Source organism: Octodon degus, unplaced genomic scaffold (genome assembly GCF_000260255.1).
Source record: "Octodon degus isolate 3935 unplaced genomic scaffold, OctDeg1.0 scaffold00024, whole genome shotgun sequence".
In the NCBI taxonomy this organism is placed as follows: Eukaryota; Metazoa; Chordata; class Mammalia; order Rodentia; family Octodontidae; genus Octodon; species Octodon degus.
In genome coordinates, this window is record NW_004524600.1 from 4,722,074 (window position 1) to 4,738,143 (window position 16,070).

The window sequence follows — 16,070 nt, forward strand, 5'->3', positions numbered from 1 at the left end:
GTCAGTGTCAGCCATGTGGATGAGTCATGGCCATTGCTTGGCCAATGTGCTCTCTGTGAAAGCCTGAGAGAATGTTTTCTTTCCATGTGACTCTCCTTAGGCACACTCTACATCATCGATCACTTTCCTTTTTGGCCCCATAATCTCCTTGATCAGAAAATTTGGGACACTACTGAGGTACATGACGTTACAGTACAAGTTCTCATATGTAAAGGACATCTTTAAATGCAGATATGAAAAGAATCAACTATTTAATCATAATTTTACAGAAGAAAAAGAATCTTGGCCAGGAATTTTATGTAAATGGAACTTCAATAAAACATATGAAGAATCTGTTTTCTGTATTAAAGGTTGCCCAACAAATTTTCCTGTTTCTGATCCAAGGAAGAATAACATTCAAGTTGAGTTTGGTAGAAAAATGGCAACTTGAGTAAATCTGCTTCATACCCTTCACTACCATCTTCTACTGATCTGGAGTGCAATGGTGAGGTTCAAGGCTAAGAACTGGCTGCACAGCATCTCAGTGTCCAGGGAGAAAGCCAGCTTGAGGCCCTGAGAGTCTGAGGATGGAGGTGGAGACCCCTGAGAGGCATCAGAAGAGTCTCCTGGAACAGGTGTGGTCTGAGGAAATCTCTTGGTCCATGGAAGAAAAAGTAACCCTAGATGCAGGAGTTTCCCTTGTAGGACATAACTGAGTATAAACCCATAGGACATTTATTAAAACCTGTGGTTTAAATTTGCCTGTATGGTCTGACTATGACTGGCGCCCTGCTCTTCTCTCTGTCCACAGTCTGAAAACTACACAGTGGATAAGTCAGCCATTTTGGATGTTGTACAACAGGCAGAAGATAAAGAGAGTGCTACAATTATTCTTTTTATCAAATAATCTATAACTACAATACCCCTGGTATTTTTATTTTTATATTTTTATACCCGCAAATAGGAACAATTTTCAGATTTTACAGATATTTTCAGGAGAACAAGAACATATTCATTTTTCTTTGAATTTAGCAATCAGGCTATTGGCAATCCTTCCCCAAGAATTACACATGGGTAAGCAGACTCTCTCACAAAGATCTAAACTTCCTTTTGATAGAAATTATATAAATAATAAAAACTGGAAACTAGAAGAGAAAATAACAAGAATACAATTAACACAAACATGGATTTACTATTTCCAAAGCACTTTAACATATTTTTTAAAATTTCACAGCCAACCTTTAAGGAAGGCCTTTTCAGTTATTCATTCTAATGAGAGTTTATTCCCCAGAAATGCCAATAAGACATCAAGTAAAGCTAGCCTTAGACCTTATTTCCTTGTGATTACAAAATAAATACAAGTGAAAAAGTTGTTTTACTGATGAGCTTTAATTCAGAAATAGAGACTTCTCTTACAATTCATTCTTCACAGAGGTTACCAGAAATTTCTGAAATTCACTTTGGATTCTTTGGGGATTCTCACTGACTAAGCTCCATTTCAAGATGAAAGAAGTGTTTCTTTGTTTTGCTCCCATCCTTTGAGGAGCAGGTAGATGCTGACTGAGCAGAAGTTGGTGGGAGGAAAAGCAGTGTCAGTCAAGTGGAAGACCCAATACTATTATGGACTACTGCATTGTTTTGGAATATTTTGCTGAGTTCACACACCTATAATATTTAAATGATGGAACTAAACAAAAAAAGGGGATACAGATGAATGACCATTTTGTACCTGTGTATTCAGAATGGTTAGGACAGATATATAGCTGCATTCTCTTAATTCAAGGAACAGAGGGATTTGTTCTAATAGTGTTTGTAAATAGGATATCATGTCTGCATCTTGTACAGCAAATAACCAGTAGGAAGAATGTATGCAATGTGTTAATTATTGGAACTGTCCTACCAATTTGATTTGAAACTGTCTCATTGCTATTTGTTTCTCAATAAAATTATGGGGAAAAATTTCAAAATATCAAACACTGTAAAGGAATTTAAGCAAGTGGAAAACTCACTGTCTCCTTGTAAGTGTACAAACTGCTATAACCAACTGGAAAACTGGTAATAGCTATAAAAGCTGAAATAAGTGCCCACTACAAGATCTAACAGTTCTATCTAGCAGAACTGTGTAATTAGGTACAAGAATATTCATGGCAGCTTCATTCATAACATTTCAGAAACTAAGGAAAAAACCCAAATACCTACCAAAAATATAATGAATAACCTGTAATATACTAAAACAAGGGAATTTTCTATGACAATGAGGGAAAAAAGAACTTGTTAAATAACATAAATAAATTTCAAAAAAATATAAACTAAAGCAAAAATATAGACAAAACCACTATACATACTTGAGATTCAGCTTATAAGAAGTACAAAAATCAGGCAGCATAGTGGTTACCCTTAGCCCAAGGAAGTGTGACTTCAATGGAGCTTCAGCGGGGCTTCTGGGATGATAATGTTGTGTGACTGGAAAGGTGACTTAACATTGGAAACATTATTGATCTGTGTATTTATGATTTTCATATCTCTTTATACATGTGATACACTTCCATAAATTATGTTTAAAACATGAAAAAAAAAAAAAAAAAGCAGTGCTGAGCTCCCTCCCCTGGGATGGGATTTGTAGACCTCACACCCTTACTGCTGGTCTTTCCTGCGGGGCTTGGGCTTAGCAGCTGCAGAATTATTTCTCGTGGCTCTTAGGAAGCTTTCCTTTTTATCATCAGGTGTATAGCTCTGCTGCACATTCTACAGAGAATCAACAAAATAGTTTTGGAGACTTTGTGTCTCTTGATAATACCTCCTTCTTGAAAACAGAGCATATCTTTTTTGGCTTTTCAATGCATCAGTGTATTTTTGATCCCAGTTTGGCTTGGGTCTGAGGTGCACTCCAGACTTACCTAGCCCTACTAGTTGGAGAGAACCTGGTCATGCCTCTTCAAAGTGTCCTCACACTGTGGGAGAGATGGGAGGTCTCATAGCAGCAGGTACACAGGTACAACACAGTTAAAGCCCCACAGCCCAGGACCAGTGTCTTTTGATTTGTACCACTGTTGTCTACATGGCATGGCTGGGACCTGGTGAAAGCCTTCTTCTGAGTTTGATAGCAATGAAACATCAAACAAACTCAAATCAAGAGACAGTCTAAGTGGCCCATGCTCTTCCAGAACATCAAGATCAGAAACTCAAAGTAAGGATGTGGGGCTGTGTCCCATTAAAGGAGACTCAGACCTAACTCCTAAGTGTAATGCATGGTCTAGACCAGATCCCAAGCTGGGAAAATGAACTACAAAGGACATTATTAGATCACTTGACAAAAGTGTCATATGCATTTATGTGTGTATATATTTGTTCATTGGTATATGAACCTGGAGAGGGATATATTCACCAACTCATTAACACTGGTTACTTGGAGAAGAGTGGAGAAATTAAAGGGATAATGCCACAATTTTTTAAAAAAGCGCATTTTTTTTTTTTTTACCTGACCTATGATTAAGACAGCCTGGGTGAAATGTCAATTTCCTAATTTCTTATTAATGATTCACAAAACTATATATTGATATTGGATGATACTTGCTTGTGTCCTACTAAACTGGATAGTGGGACATCATTTCCCCACTGACATTTCACTTGCTTTTCAAATCAGAGGTGTGTTCACTATGTGTTATAGAACTTGTGATTCCTTCACCATACATGCCTAGCCCAACTAAGCATCAATCCAATAGTGCATGTCTTGTGTGTAACTGTGCCAATGAATCTTATTTTGTATTGTATGTATTAGTAGTAGATATCATCGTTTTTTAATCTATATATAAACAATACAACTATGCAATACTAACTATAACACCAAATAAGCTTTGGACAGTGAAAAAAGACCATACAGGATAGAAATCGCATGGATGGGTATGATTTTATTTTTGATAAATAATACACATATATGTGTGTATGTGTAAGATGTATCATATAAAAAGAACCAACAAAATGTTAGTGATTCTTATTTCAAAGTGATAGAAATTTGAATGTTTTAACATTTTTTATGTTTATGCATGACATAATTTCTTCAACATACAGGCATTTTAATTAAGTATACTAAGAAGTAATATTTTTATTTTAAAAAATCAAGAAAAGGGGCTGGTGAGATGGCTCAGTGGTCTAGGGCACCTACTTAGAAAAAGCTTAGCAAAGCACAGGGACTGCGGTTCAATCCCCCGGCACCACATGCCAGCCAGCCCCTGCCCCCTGGTGGGCTGAGCTGGCCGCACACACACACATAAATAAATAAATAAATTTAAAGAAAAATCACTTGGAAATTATAAAAAAATTTAATTATATTTTTCTACCTTATCTGTCTCTCTCTCTCTCTCTCTCTCTCTCTCTCTCTCTCTCTCTCTCTCTCTCTCTCTCATGTGCTAAGCTATTATTGTAAGCATCTTTTACTTCAACACAAAATGTTCCCAGGTGTGCCCAGTACAAGTAAAAATGTGAGCAAACTGGTCAGAAGTACAGCTCAGTAGTAGAACATGTGCTTAGCTTGCAAGAGGCTAAGGTTCAATCACTAGGGTAAAAAAAAAAATGATGGTAACTAAACTTTATAGGGCTGGGGGTGTAATTCAGTCTTAGAGGGAAAGAGGAGAGAGGGAGGGAGGAAAAGGGAGGAAGGGAGGGGTGAGGGAGGGAGAGAACAAATTGTTTGGACTGGGTAGAAATTTTTTTTTTTTGGCTTTTGCATTTTTTATTGGGGGACAGGGCAGGGGTCCACTTCCCTGTCCATGCAGAGGTGCTAGCAAGTTCTTCAGCCGCTTCAAGCTAGAGCCCTGGGCATCCTGGGGGTGGCTGGACATGTCAGGCATGTTCCCGTCAACTCCGACCGGCACTGGGTAGTTGCAGGGTGTGGCCTGGTTGATTATGCTGGAGTATTTGGTGTAGGGACTGATTGGGGGCATTATTATAGTGAGGGCCGCGATAGTGAAGGACACGACCAGCACCAGCTCCTGGGCCCAGGCGTTCTTGAGGAAGGTGGGGATTCTAGATGTCATGTTGCTCAGAGGCGGCAGCGGCGGCTAGGGCGCAGAGCTCTCTCTGGACTGGGTTGAATTAAGGTGGTGTCTGGTTTAATTTTCTGGAGAATTCTGTTTGGAATGGGAGCTTCCACAGCTATTTCTTGCCAAACCAGAACTCTCAGATGAAGTATTCTGTCGGCTTCAGAGTTCTTCTAGAACTTATCCTTTTGATCTGTAGGTACCTTGCCTACCTGTGATGTATACCTCATCCTGGCCCCGAAAGCTGACGCTGATGACCCAGAATCTGAACATCTTCCCTGTAGGGGTGGATAGGATCATCCTCTCATGGCTGCTGGAGGCATTCTGGGAGTTAATGAGGTGGGTTTGTGGAATGCTTTGAGCTGCTCGCATGAAAGGGATAAAGTTCTAATTTTGTTTATAGCATAATCTTTGTAGTCAGTTGGTCCACTGAGTCAGACAACAATAGAAGAGGATGCTGGCATTGAAGATACAGCCAATGATCCAGGAAGGGCAGCTAGTTTTTTTAAGTGCCAATGGTTGTGATAGCAATTGTAGCTTTGTTTTAGGCAGGTGATAAGAAAGGAAAAAGTTAATGTTTCTGGGAGGAAGAAAGTGGGTGAATTTCAAGTTCCTTGTCCCTCACTGGGACAACTCTAAGGAGGGTTACTAACCCGCACAGTTTCCAGGAAGGTCTGTGCCTCAGAGGCCTGTAGGATAGATTGCTTAATAGTATGTGCTTTGCTTCTTCTTTTTCCATGTCTCACTGTGTATTCCTAGTGTTGTTTTCTAAAATCCCCTCCAAAATATTCTTGCACTTGGATCCTCGTTGATGGTAATCCAGATAGGAACATCATGTGTTTTCCCAGCAATTTTCTTACTTGCCTATACCTGTCACCATTTCCCTGAGATTCTAACCCCTTTTGTTCTGCCTGTCTAAACTGTCACAATCAGAGGCATTTTGTTACAGTCTGGACCTAAGAGTTATCTTCTCTGAAATCAGGATTCACTCTATTCTCAGTTGGCAGTCAAAGTCCACAGTTAATCGGATTCCAAGCTTCCATAGATTCCAAGAATGTGGAATGCATTTTTGAACTCTTTTTTGAACTCTTTTTCCTTTCAGGCACTCCCAAGGAAATTTCTGGGCTTCAATTACCTTGTATGCAAAATATATGCTTGGGGCTATAATCCGGGTCCTCCTCGCATGGAAGCTTAGAATCCATATATTACTTCTTTCTGACCCTGTAGACTTGAACCAATGTTGGTTACAGAGTAACTGACTTTTCAATGCACACAAAAGCAATTCCAGCTGTCTCACAACTCTCTGCTTACCTCTACTCACTGTCCTTATAATGCAGTAGATGTTTTCTTGGAAACTCTAGAACTTTCCAGGCTTGTTCTGTCTGGCAGCTTTTGCACTTGATGTTGCTCTTATTTGGGTCCCAGCTCCAGTGTCTCCACAGAGGTCTCTCATCCCACTTATGTCTGTATCCTACCACTTGGCTTTGCACTTTTCGTGTAGTTGCTCTCTGAAGTTGTCTTATTAATCATTTGATTATTTGCTCCCTCCAATTCTCTCCTATGCCCTCCCTCAGTAGAAACTTCTATTTTGGATCCTTTTATTTCCCTGCTGTTGAAATAGAACTTAGTGGTGAAATTACTGAATGAAAGAAATCCATTATATCTTATATGGCATATTTAAGATGAAGCGTTAAAACCCAGGGCTGTCACACTGGATTCTAGTGAACTTCTTTATGGCTGAATCATCCACACAAGCAATTGCCAACTGAATATGACAATTATTAATTACTTATTAATTAATAACTGGGGGTCTGTCCTAGTTACTTTTCTCCCTTTGCTGAGATAAAATACCTGATACCCAAAGTTGAAGGGGGAATGGTTTATTTAGTTCACAGTTTATAGAGATTTCAGTCCAGAATCAGCTGGCTCCAAGACAGAGTAGCATGGCAGACAGGCATCACAGAGGAGCAGCAGTTCATGGCAGGCAGAACCTGTGAAAGAGCCCCACATATGACTGCATAAGCTTTGGGGCTGGCACATCTAGACACAAGCCATAACAGGGTTTTAGTGTACAGGGACTGGGAGGAAACATGCAAACATTATGAAGATATGCATAAACAATTGTAGCATCAAGTGTGTAGAAATCATATGGGCAAGCTTTTTGCTGTGGAAAATTTATTTATTTCTATTTTATGCAGTGCTGAAAATTGATTGTAGGGAGTATCGGGCTAGATCCCTGATCGTTAAAAAAAATTTATTCTGAGATAATGTCATGTTGTCTTGCTAAGTTGTACAAGCCAGCCTTGAGTGAGAGTGAGTGAGTGAGTGAGTGTGTGTGTGTGTGTGTGTGTGTGTGTGTATGGTATTTGGGATTGAAACCATGGCTTTCACATTGAACTATATCTTTAGCCTTTTAAAAATAGTTTTTAAAACAGGGTCCTGTTAACTTGCTGGACTCTAGCTTGTGATCCTCGGGCCAGGAAGATGGCTCAGTAGAATAAGTACTTTCCTGTGATCTTCATGTTTCAGTTTCCTGCTTTAGCCCTGCATATATGTAATTAAAATAAATAATTTACTCATTTTTATTATGGGAAATCCAAACATACGCATAAGTAGGTTCAATGGGTAAAAATGGCATAATGGGCACTCTTATCCACTGTGGTGGACAGGGTCATCCCTGAATCAGACATATTCTGTGAACATGGGTGAAACCTGTGACTAGCTTTCTGGACAAGAAGATGTGCACATCTGGTGTGGCCTCTGTGACTATGGACATCAGAGTTTGCCCTGCTCGCTGAATCTCTTTGCTGGCTTCATGAAGTAAATGGCCATGCTGGGAAAGCCTATGTGACAACAAATTATAGGTGCCCTCTAGGAACTGCAGGTGCCTTATTTGAGATGCAGATGGTGTCCAGTTAAGTCAGGAAGAAGGTGGGTGCTCAGATCTACGACTGGTGAATTCTATCAGCTATCTGAGCATCTCAATCATGTTTTTCATTGTTGAGACATGATACCAGATACAATTTAAAGGAGGAGAGGCTTTGACTCAGGTTTCAGTCTACAGAAGGCTGGCTCTAAGGCAAAAGGGCATGACATACAGGAATGACAAAAGAAAAGTCATTCACCTCATGGTGCTTAGGAAGCAGAGAAGAGGGGAACCCCTGTGCAGATAAGCCCTTTCAGGTGAGGCCCCCTTGGACTAGTCTCCTTGGACCAGAATCTGCCTAACAGCAATCCAGCCATATCACCCACACAGTACATTCACCTTTCACACAGGAGGAGGCTGGGGGTCCATTTTTCAATCTGAACTGTAACACAGAATGAGTATGGAAGTCAAGTCAGTGCTCCAGGTGATGAGGACATAGCCTGGCCAACACCACGATGGGATGTGTGAGACCCTGAACAGAGGATCCAACATGTGGGTACACCTGACTCACCAAAACCATGTGATACATTTGCGCTGCTTTAAAGCCACTATATGTATGATAATTTGCAGCAATAGAGGATTAGATGCAGGTACATCACCTGATATCAACTATTTTCAACATTTCCAGTGTTGTTTCCTCTATAGCCTTGTGTCTTTGGGGGTAGATGGCCAGACTTAAAGTCACTGCACTTCCAAATGCCTTAATATGTATCTCTAACATATAAGGACTTTTTAAGAGCATAACCCTGAAAAGTCCAGTTGGAGGACAAGAGGGGATTTTTTTTTTTCTCTCTTTAGGGACAGTTATGGGGATTGAACTCAGAGTCTCATGCATGACAGGCAAATCCTTTACTGTTTAACTAATACTTCTAAACCTAGGTCTAAAGAAATGGAAGCTGGCCAAACAGCTCAGCGGATTAAGCTGGGACTTTCATCCCTGGCCTGCCAGGTAGCGCCCCCCACCCCTGTGTGCTGAGCCAGCAATTGAGACTGGGTGTAGTGGCACATGCCTGTAATCCTTGCTCTTGGGAGGCTGTAAACAGGGGGATCACTACGAGTCTGATCTAGTATGAGATCCTGAACACCTTGTAGACTCTTCTGTAAAAAAAACAAAACAAAACAAAAAAAAAAACAAAACAAAAAAAAGGAATTGAAAGCCACCAAGACAATGGATTTATTGTATTAATTGGACGCCCAGAGAGGAAGTACTTGCAACAGAGTAACATCTTGTTGAGCCCATTACCCAAAGGACAGGAAAATATACATAGCTGCTGTCACTGGATATGTCAGCAGCTTGTCAGTTGGATCTTTAATAACAGTGCAGTCACTGTTTGTCCCATTAGCTTGTCTGTTGTACAGTATCTAAAAGGATTTAAAATTAATTGAGTGTGTTTAAGATCCTATCCATTCCCCCAAGACCCTAATCTGCTGACGAAACTCTATTCCATTTCAATTCATAACGTCTTTAATTTCACGGTATACTTTAAATGGGAGGATTCTCACCACTTTCTCCTCATTACAGGAAACTTTCCAACTGGTCCATTTCTTCTTTTGAATAGCCAATCTCATTTCCCTTTGACACTGCTCACTGTAAGGGAACTACTCAGAGCTCTGGGACGTGGAACAAGCAGTTTCCATGACCAAGGTAAGATGCTCTTCGAAAGACTGTGCAAATGTGTTTCTGCGCCAAACGCCTAGCATGAAGGTCTCTACCCCGCCATACCCTTTGTTGGTTTTCATCTTCAACCACCGTACACGCCCAGGACCACGCCTTTCCCGCCCTCTTCGCGGGGTATGCAGGGACTTGTAGTTTTTAAGACTCCAGTCTGTATTTCCTCTTAGAGCCGGACAGAGCAAGCAAAAACTACACATCCCAGTGGGCCGTGAAAGGAAAGCGCAGCTCTGAAAACCGAGCATCCCCGCCCAACTGTCTTTGCTCTCGGATGCCCCTTGTCTATGCCCACCTTAGTGAGGGTTGTGACCCCGCGCAGGCGCTTCGGGTTCGGGAGGGCACTGGGCTGCGTCTTGGGTTTGCAGGGCTGTTAAGTGGATCCAGAGGGAGGCACGGGTCGAGTGGACAGGCGCGTGTTCCTTTTGCTGCCGAGGAATCCCCTCGGTAGGGAGAAATTAAATAAGCAGAATGTGAGCGTCCATGGGCTGAAAAGTGAAGAAAGCTACCTGGAGGTAGCTACCCAAACAGCCTGGCCGCCAAGAGGCTTTTTGCTCCGGAGGGGCCAGTGCCAGAGGGGACCCAGACCACTCCGCCCTCTCCCCTCCACTCTTTCCTTCTTGCTTGAAAGCTGGCCCCAAGGCTCCCCAGTCCGGGAAACGCACCTTCCTTGGCCCACCCCGCCCCGTTAGAGGTGCTGGAAGCTCTCGGGCAGGCGGGGAGAGGCACCTCTCCGCGCCGTGTCTCCTCGGGTCCCCAGGAATCGCAAAAATAAATAGGTTTGCTAGAGAATGAATGTGAATGAATGTGCGTGTCCCATGAAGGAATGTTTAGTAAACCGGTAGAGAAGCCGGCAGGTGGACCGACCGAAGCCCGCGAGAGCGCACGGCGCGGCGGGAAGGACCCGATGGCTCCCAAGGCGATGTCACCTGGAGAGCAGCGCCTTTGCCGGAACTGAGTACCGGCTCCAGCCCGGAGGGAATTGGGGCGGGGACCCTGCGGAGCGGGTGTCAGGGCTCGGCGGGCTGAGAGGAGGAGCAGGAGGAGGAGCCGGGTTGTCGAGGCGCCTGTGCCGCCGCCCACCCGGCTGAGAGGAGGCGGAACCGCTCCGAGCGCCGCGCGCGCGCCGGGGCTGAGCCTTGCAAACTAGTGTCTGTGGCCGTGTCCCTGCGGCCCTTTGGCGGCCCTCCTAGCCCGGGGACTGGCTCTTTTGGGCAGGAGGAAGCAAAGCAGCCCCCTACCGCGTAGCCGACTAGCAGCAGCCGTCACCCTGGCCCTGAGTCCCGCGCGGGGGCAGGGGACTCGGCTCGGCTGCCAGGCGCGGCGACGCGGGGTCGCGGCGCGAGCAGCTGCCGGGCTCTCGCCGAGCTGTTCCTGACAGAATAACGCGCGTGGCTGTCCCCACCCCTGGGAGGGGTTGCCGGTACCGCGAGCTGCCTCCTAGTTTGCAGCTCGGTCTCCTGGGAGGATCCACCACCAGCAGGAAGGAGGAGAATCAACCTGGCCGAGGCGCAGAAGTGGTTGCTGAGGAAGCCGGCGCCGGGGCCGCCGCCTCGTGTCCCCTCGGGGCGCAGCGCTCGAGGATCTGCAGGCCTGAGCGGAGGCGCGGCCGGGGGCTCGGGGGCAGCTGGGCTGGGCGCACGGTCACTCGCGGGTCGGCCGGGCTGTCCCCCGCGCCCCGCGGGGCCCGGGAGCCCCGGGACAGCGGCTGGAAGCAACCGAGGACCGCTGCCGCCGGGTGCGAGCGAGCAACGTCCCTCTCGAAAGCGGATTCTGCTATGACAGTTGGGTTCCCCAAGAGATTAACCTGGGTGTCCTCGGGAAAGTTGTCGCCGAGCCGAGAGCCCTTGTAGGGGCCGCGGGGCCGCGGCTCGGGGGGCGGTCGTGGCTCGGTGGGGCCCGCGCGGCCGGGGGGCTTCTGGGGGTGTGCGCCCCCAGCCGGCTGCCCTCGTGGATGCCTCCCGGCGGCGGCGGACCCATGAAAGACTGCGAGTACAGTCAGATCAGCACCCACAGCTCCTCCCCCATGGAGTCGCCCCATAAGAAGAACAAAATTGCGGCCCGGAGGAAATGGGAGGTGTTCCCGGGAAGAAACAAGTTCTTTTGCAACGGGAGGATCATGATGGCCCGGCAGACGGGCGTCTTCTACCTGACGCTCATCCTCATCCTGGTCACTAGCGGACTCTTCTTTGCCTTCGAGTAAGTGGTGGCGACAGCGCCCCGAAGCTCCCCTTGCTTCCCCTGCCCCTCCTCTGGCTACTTTCGTTTTCTCAAAGCCTTATCTGCTGTACATTGTTACATAATGCCAGCCCTCTCTCTCTCTGTCTCCCCCTCTTTTTAAGGGTGTTTGATTTTTTTCGTCCCGAGGTATAACGCTGTGTTGGAACCAGATTCTGGGAGTAAGGAGAGGGGAATGGGACATTTGCAAGATGTGTTTGGCCTTGCTGCTACTGAGCTGGGTGGGACCTGGCAGGTGGAGCCGCTGGTGACTTGAGCCCAGGTGCTGTCTCCACTGAGATTGGGAATTTACACATCACACAGCCCTTCTGTGGGAAAGGAGGGTTGCAGTAGGTTTCTAAATTAGGGATAAATAGGCTTCAGGTTTTTTTTTTTTTTTTTCTTGCTGATAAAATATAGGGCACCTCAAGTTCAGTTGGCTAAATCTTCTGTATAACTTCTCAGAATAATGAGAAAACTTAGCTATTTTAGGTTTAAAAGTGTAGGCTGACTAGTGTGCCCTGCGTGGGTAATTTTTTATTCTCCTTTTTTCTCCCAACGATTTCTGATTTACCACAAGGTTTCTAAACTCTTCATTGTCATTGGAGTTTTGGCAGAAGAGGTCCAAAATAAACAATTCTAGAACAGGTGAAAGGAGACTCTTCGGCCTAGAAAAGTCTGACAGTATGGGGCAATTTCTGATTCCAGAAACAATATTTTGGGACTTTATAGATTTTATCTGGAAAAACAAATAAGTACATGGGAGTCTTTTAGAAGGATCAGGCCAGTAGCAGCTGTCTTCCTGCCAGCTAATGAGAAGTCTTATTTATTAGTAGCCATTAGGTAAAGAAGTTTAACCATATTCCAAATCAGTTTCAGTTGTTCTGATTGAGTCCAACATTTGGAATGATTTCTTATATAACCCTTCATATTCTATTTTTGAAGAAAGTCGTAGTAGTTTTTTTCCTCCAGATTTAAAAAAAAAAGAGCTCTTCTTTGAGATTCCTATATTCTGGTTATTTGGAGCTTGACATACTGTCAGTCTCCACCTGCTTCTTTTTGGTAGAGCTAATTAAAGCCTTTTTGTTTACTTTTGTAAATAAATTAATACTGATAAATATTAGTGGGCTCTGATCCTGTGCCTGGCTTCTTTTGGAAATGCTGTTTCAGTTGGAAGTGAATGATTTCTTAACAGTGTAATACTTTTCACTCAAAGTCCTCTGATTCTTTTGAGTGAACATTTTATGTCTGAACACTGGCCTGTAATGAATGCCTTTAACAGGACTGAGTTAGAGTAGGGGAGATGGAAGGAAATCTCAAACGTAAGTTATCTCCCTCCCCTAGGTTTTCTCAAAGCCCTCTGTACCGTTTCTGACGGTGTGTGGATTTTCCAGATGTCTCCTAGGTTAACTTTCATGCACATTTGATTAACTGGTGGAGTCTGTTGGGAGACCTGTGGGTTGGAGTGGAAGGGTGCGAGCAGCTGGGCAGTGGGACAAGGAGGGATGTTCTACAGGTATGGTGCTGTTTCTGTGGTCCCCATCCAGAGCCAGCCTCTTGTTCCTTCGGACCAGTGGAAACTGGAGGAAGAGGCATAGAGGTTCCTGATATTTCTATTTTGAGACAGAATAAACACAGATGCTGGAATGATGAGGCTGTGTGTTTAACACAAAGGCTGTCTGTCTAGTGGTAGGTTTAGTTACAGGTGGCTTGCTAACGCCAAGTATGCACCATCTCCTTAACGTGAAAAAAAAAGTTTGAACCCATTCATGTGGGAATTTTTGTTCTTTTAGTGATTCAGAGTGGAGAAAATTGACTGATTTTATGATCACATTGCCAAGCTTCAGCCAAATCATTTTCATATGGGTTGATGAATATTTCATTTTTTACATATACACAGATCTTATGTGGTGAGAGGCATACATCCTGTTACTATCTTTTATTTTCTTGAACCCTCATAAATTCATTTTTATTTCTTGATCTCTGTGTGAATTTTCTAAGAGTTCCCCAAAGTTCTCACTTGCAGATTGGTATGGATCCTGTTGTGCGCCAGTGCTGTGTTAAATGATGGCTGGAGGAATAAACATGCTCATTGGGAATTTCTTAGCTATTATTTGCATCAACATTTTTCTAACAGCTCTGTGGGAGTCAATGCATGCGTGTGTGTGTGTGTGTGTGTGTGTGTGTTCTCCAAAGGGTTTCTTCAGCCAGGCAATTAGGGGTTTCAAGAAAATATGGGGCTCACTCTAGTATGATGCTTTGGTTGAAAAAAATCATAGGCCTGTTCAAACTACAAAATGTTATGGTTTGCTAAGATTGTTTGTCAGTTCATTTTATTGCTTTGTCACAAGTATTGTTACTGTTTTTCAGTTCTTTATTCATTGAGAATGAAATTAAATAACTTTGGACAAATTAATTTGCTAGAGACTTAAAGAACCAATTAGCCACATGCATAGGAAATGAAATACCCCCTGGCTAATTATTAAACAAGAGCCAGAGGAAATTCCTGTATTGTCTGCTTCCTGTCTACCTTTCTTCTGGTTTCTGCTTATTTACTGAGGTTATACTATACAGGCTCCTATTTCCATCACTTAATTTCCTGTCTTAATAGCTTTTAATGTTAGTGAAATTCATCATCAAACATTAGAAACCATGTTTTCCCAGTTACACAGACAATTAAAAATATGCAAAGCAATATAATTCCTAATATTTGTTTTAGACTTCCTCTCTCTTACCCATCATCTCATTCCTAGCATTGAAAAGATGGAGAAGGAAGTTTATCCAAGAGAAATGAACTTGTTGGAACTCAACAACAGGTGTTGATGCTAGGAAAAGGCAGGGTAGACATGATTATTTCCACATGAAAGATGAAGTGAGAGGCTTGGAGAGCTTCCATGAACAACTTAATTCTCCCCACTAGCCACAGGGGGAGCTTCTGACTGCAAACCGATGCTCCTGCAGACAAGCACACCTGTGGACCAGTGGTGCTGCCCCTCCTCCCAGGGTAGAGTATATTAAAAGCAGGACTTAGGGAAGGACAGATCCCAGGACTCTTACCAGCAGTATGACCCTAGGAATATGATTTGTCCTTATTAAACTGAGCTTTCCAATCTATACAATGGGATTTCTATCTGCCTTTAAATGGAAAATGTATACATAGTAAGTGTCTGGTAGAGAGCAAATGTTCAATAATGACACCTGTGATTAGAGTACATCCAGAAGTAGCCTCCCAAGGACTCTTGCCACCCATTTCTGAGACCCTTTTAAAGGGAGGGAGCATATGGGTTAATAAGCAAGTGTGACAATGATCGATAGCTCATGAGGGTTGAAAAACGCAGAACTTTGTAGTTTCTCACTAAAATATGGACCTCCACGGGAATCCAAAGAGCCTGTGTTTGGCAGCAGCCTTGATCTTGTCCGTGCAAAGTAGGAGTCCCGCAGGGAGTCTGGGGAGCTGCCCTGATCCAGACCATGGATCTCATCTCCATCTTTGGGTCCACCATGCCAGAACTGTGAAAACACTAAAGAAAGCTGCCAGAAGCAACCAGATGTTGCACTCTACTCTTTTTCATGCAGGTCAGGAGTGCTTATCTTTTGGCTGCGTTTATTGAGCATATGGAGCACTGATGAGAAGTGACAGCATCTCCCGGCTGTGTTTAAGAGGGAAGGGGGAGAGCTGATTGTAGGCTATAGCGGCATCTCGCTGCTTCTCGTCTTTAGTAAGAGTCTCGTCAAAGACTACAGTGTGGTCACATCCTCAGAATCTGAACCTGAAAAGACCCGTGGATGTTATGAATTTATTTCCATCTGATGCACATGCACACACATACAGCCTGCTCTTACTTATAGTTGAGCATTTGAAAATAAAGAAATCTACAATTCTGGAATACTGACATTTCTTAGTCTCCGGGTCATAGGGACAGTAGGAAGGGCAGGAACTGGGAAGCCTGGTGAGGCTTGTGTCTTCAGGAACGTCCTATGAGATCAGGCCTGCTTTGGTCTCCTAACTCTTGTTCCATTACTTCTGACAGTTTACTGGGTTTCAAATATATGAGAATTTAGCAACATCTTCAAATTTCTTATCACTAAAGTCCAGTGATGATTTTTTTTTTAAAAAAAAGCTTTGTTTTCTTGTTTCACTCTTTTCCGTTAGTCTTTACTTCTCTCCCTCCCTTCCTTCTTATTTCAATTTGGTTAATCCTCTCTGTAATGAATGATAAATTCATTTGGCAGTCAGTAGAAC

The 16,070-nt window shown here is 43.7% G+C and overlaps 1 protein-coding gene and 1 pseudogene across 3 annotated transcripts in view; one reads left to right on the forward strand and one right to left on the reverse strand.

The window, feature by feature from the left end:
* Nucleotides 1-2,613: 2,613 nt before the first annotated feature.
* LOC101571819 lies at nt 2,614-5,012 on the reverse strand (annotated as a pseudogene).
* Nucleotides 5,013-10,670: 5,658 nt separating this feature from the next.
* The window catches only part of Zdhhc14 (zinc finger DHHC-type containing 14), a 373,515-nt gene continuing 368,115 nt past the window's right edge, over nt 10,671-16,070 (forward strand). The window contains exon 1 of one of the 3 annotated variants that reach the window (XM_023712172.1): nt 10,671-11,809. In XM_023712172.1, coding sequence (XP_023567940.1) covers nt 11,565-11,809 — 245 coding nt within the window. In that variant the 5' untranslated portion in view covers nt 10,671-11,564. The remainder of the gene's footprint in view (nt 11,810-16,070) is intronic. The other 2 variants (XM_004628504.3, XM_023712171.1) reach the window with 2 other exon arrangements.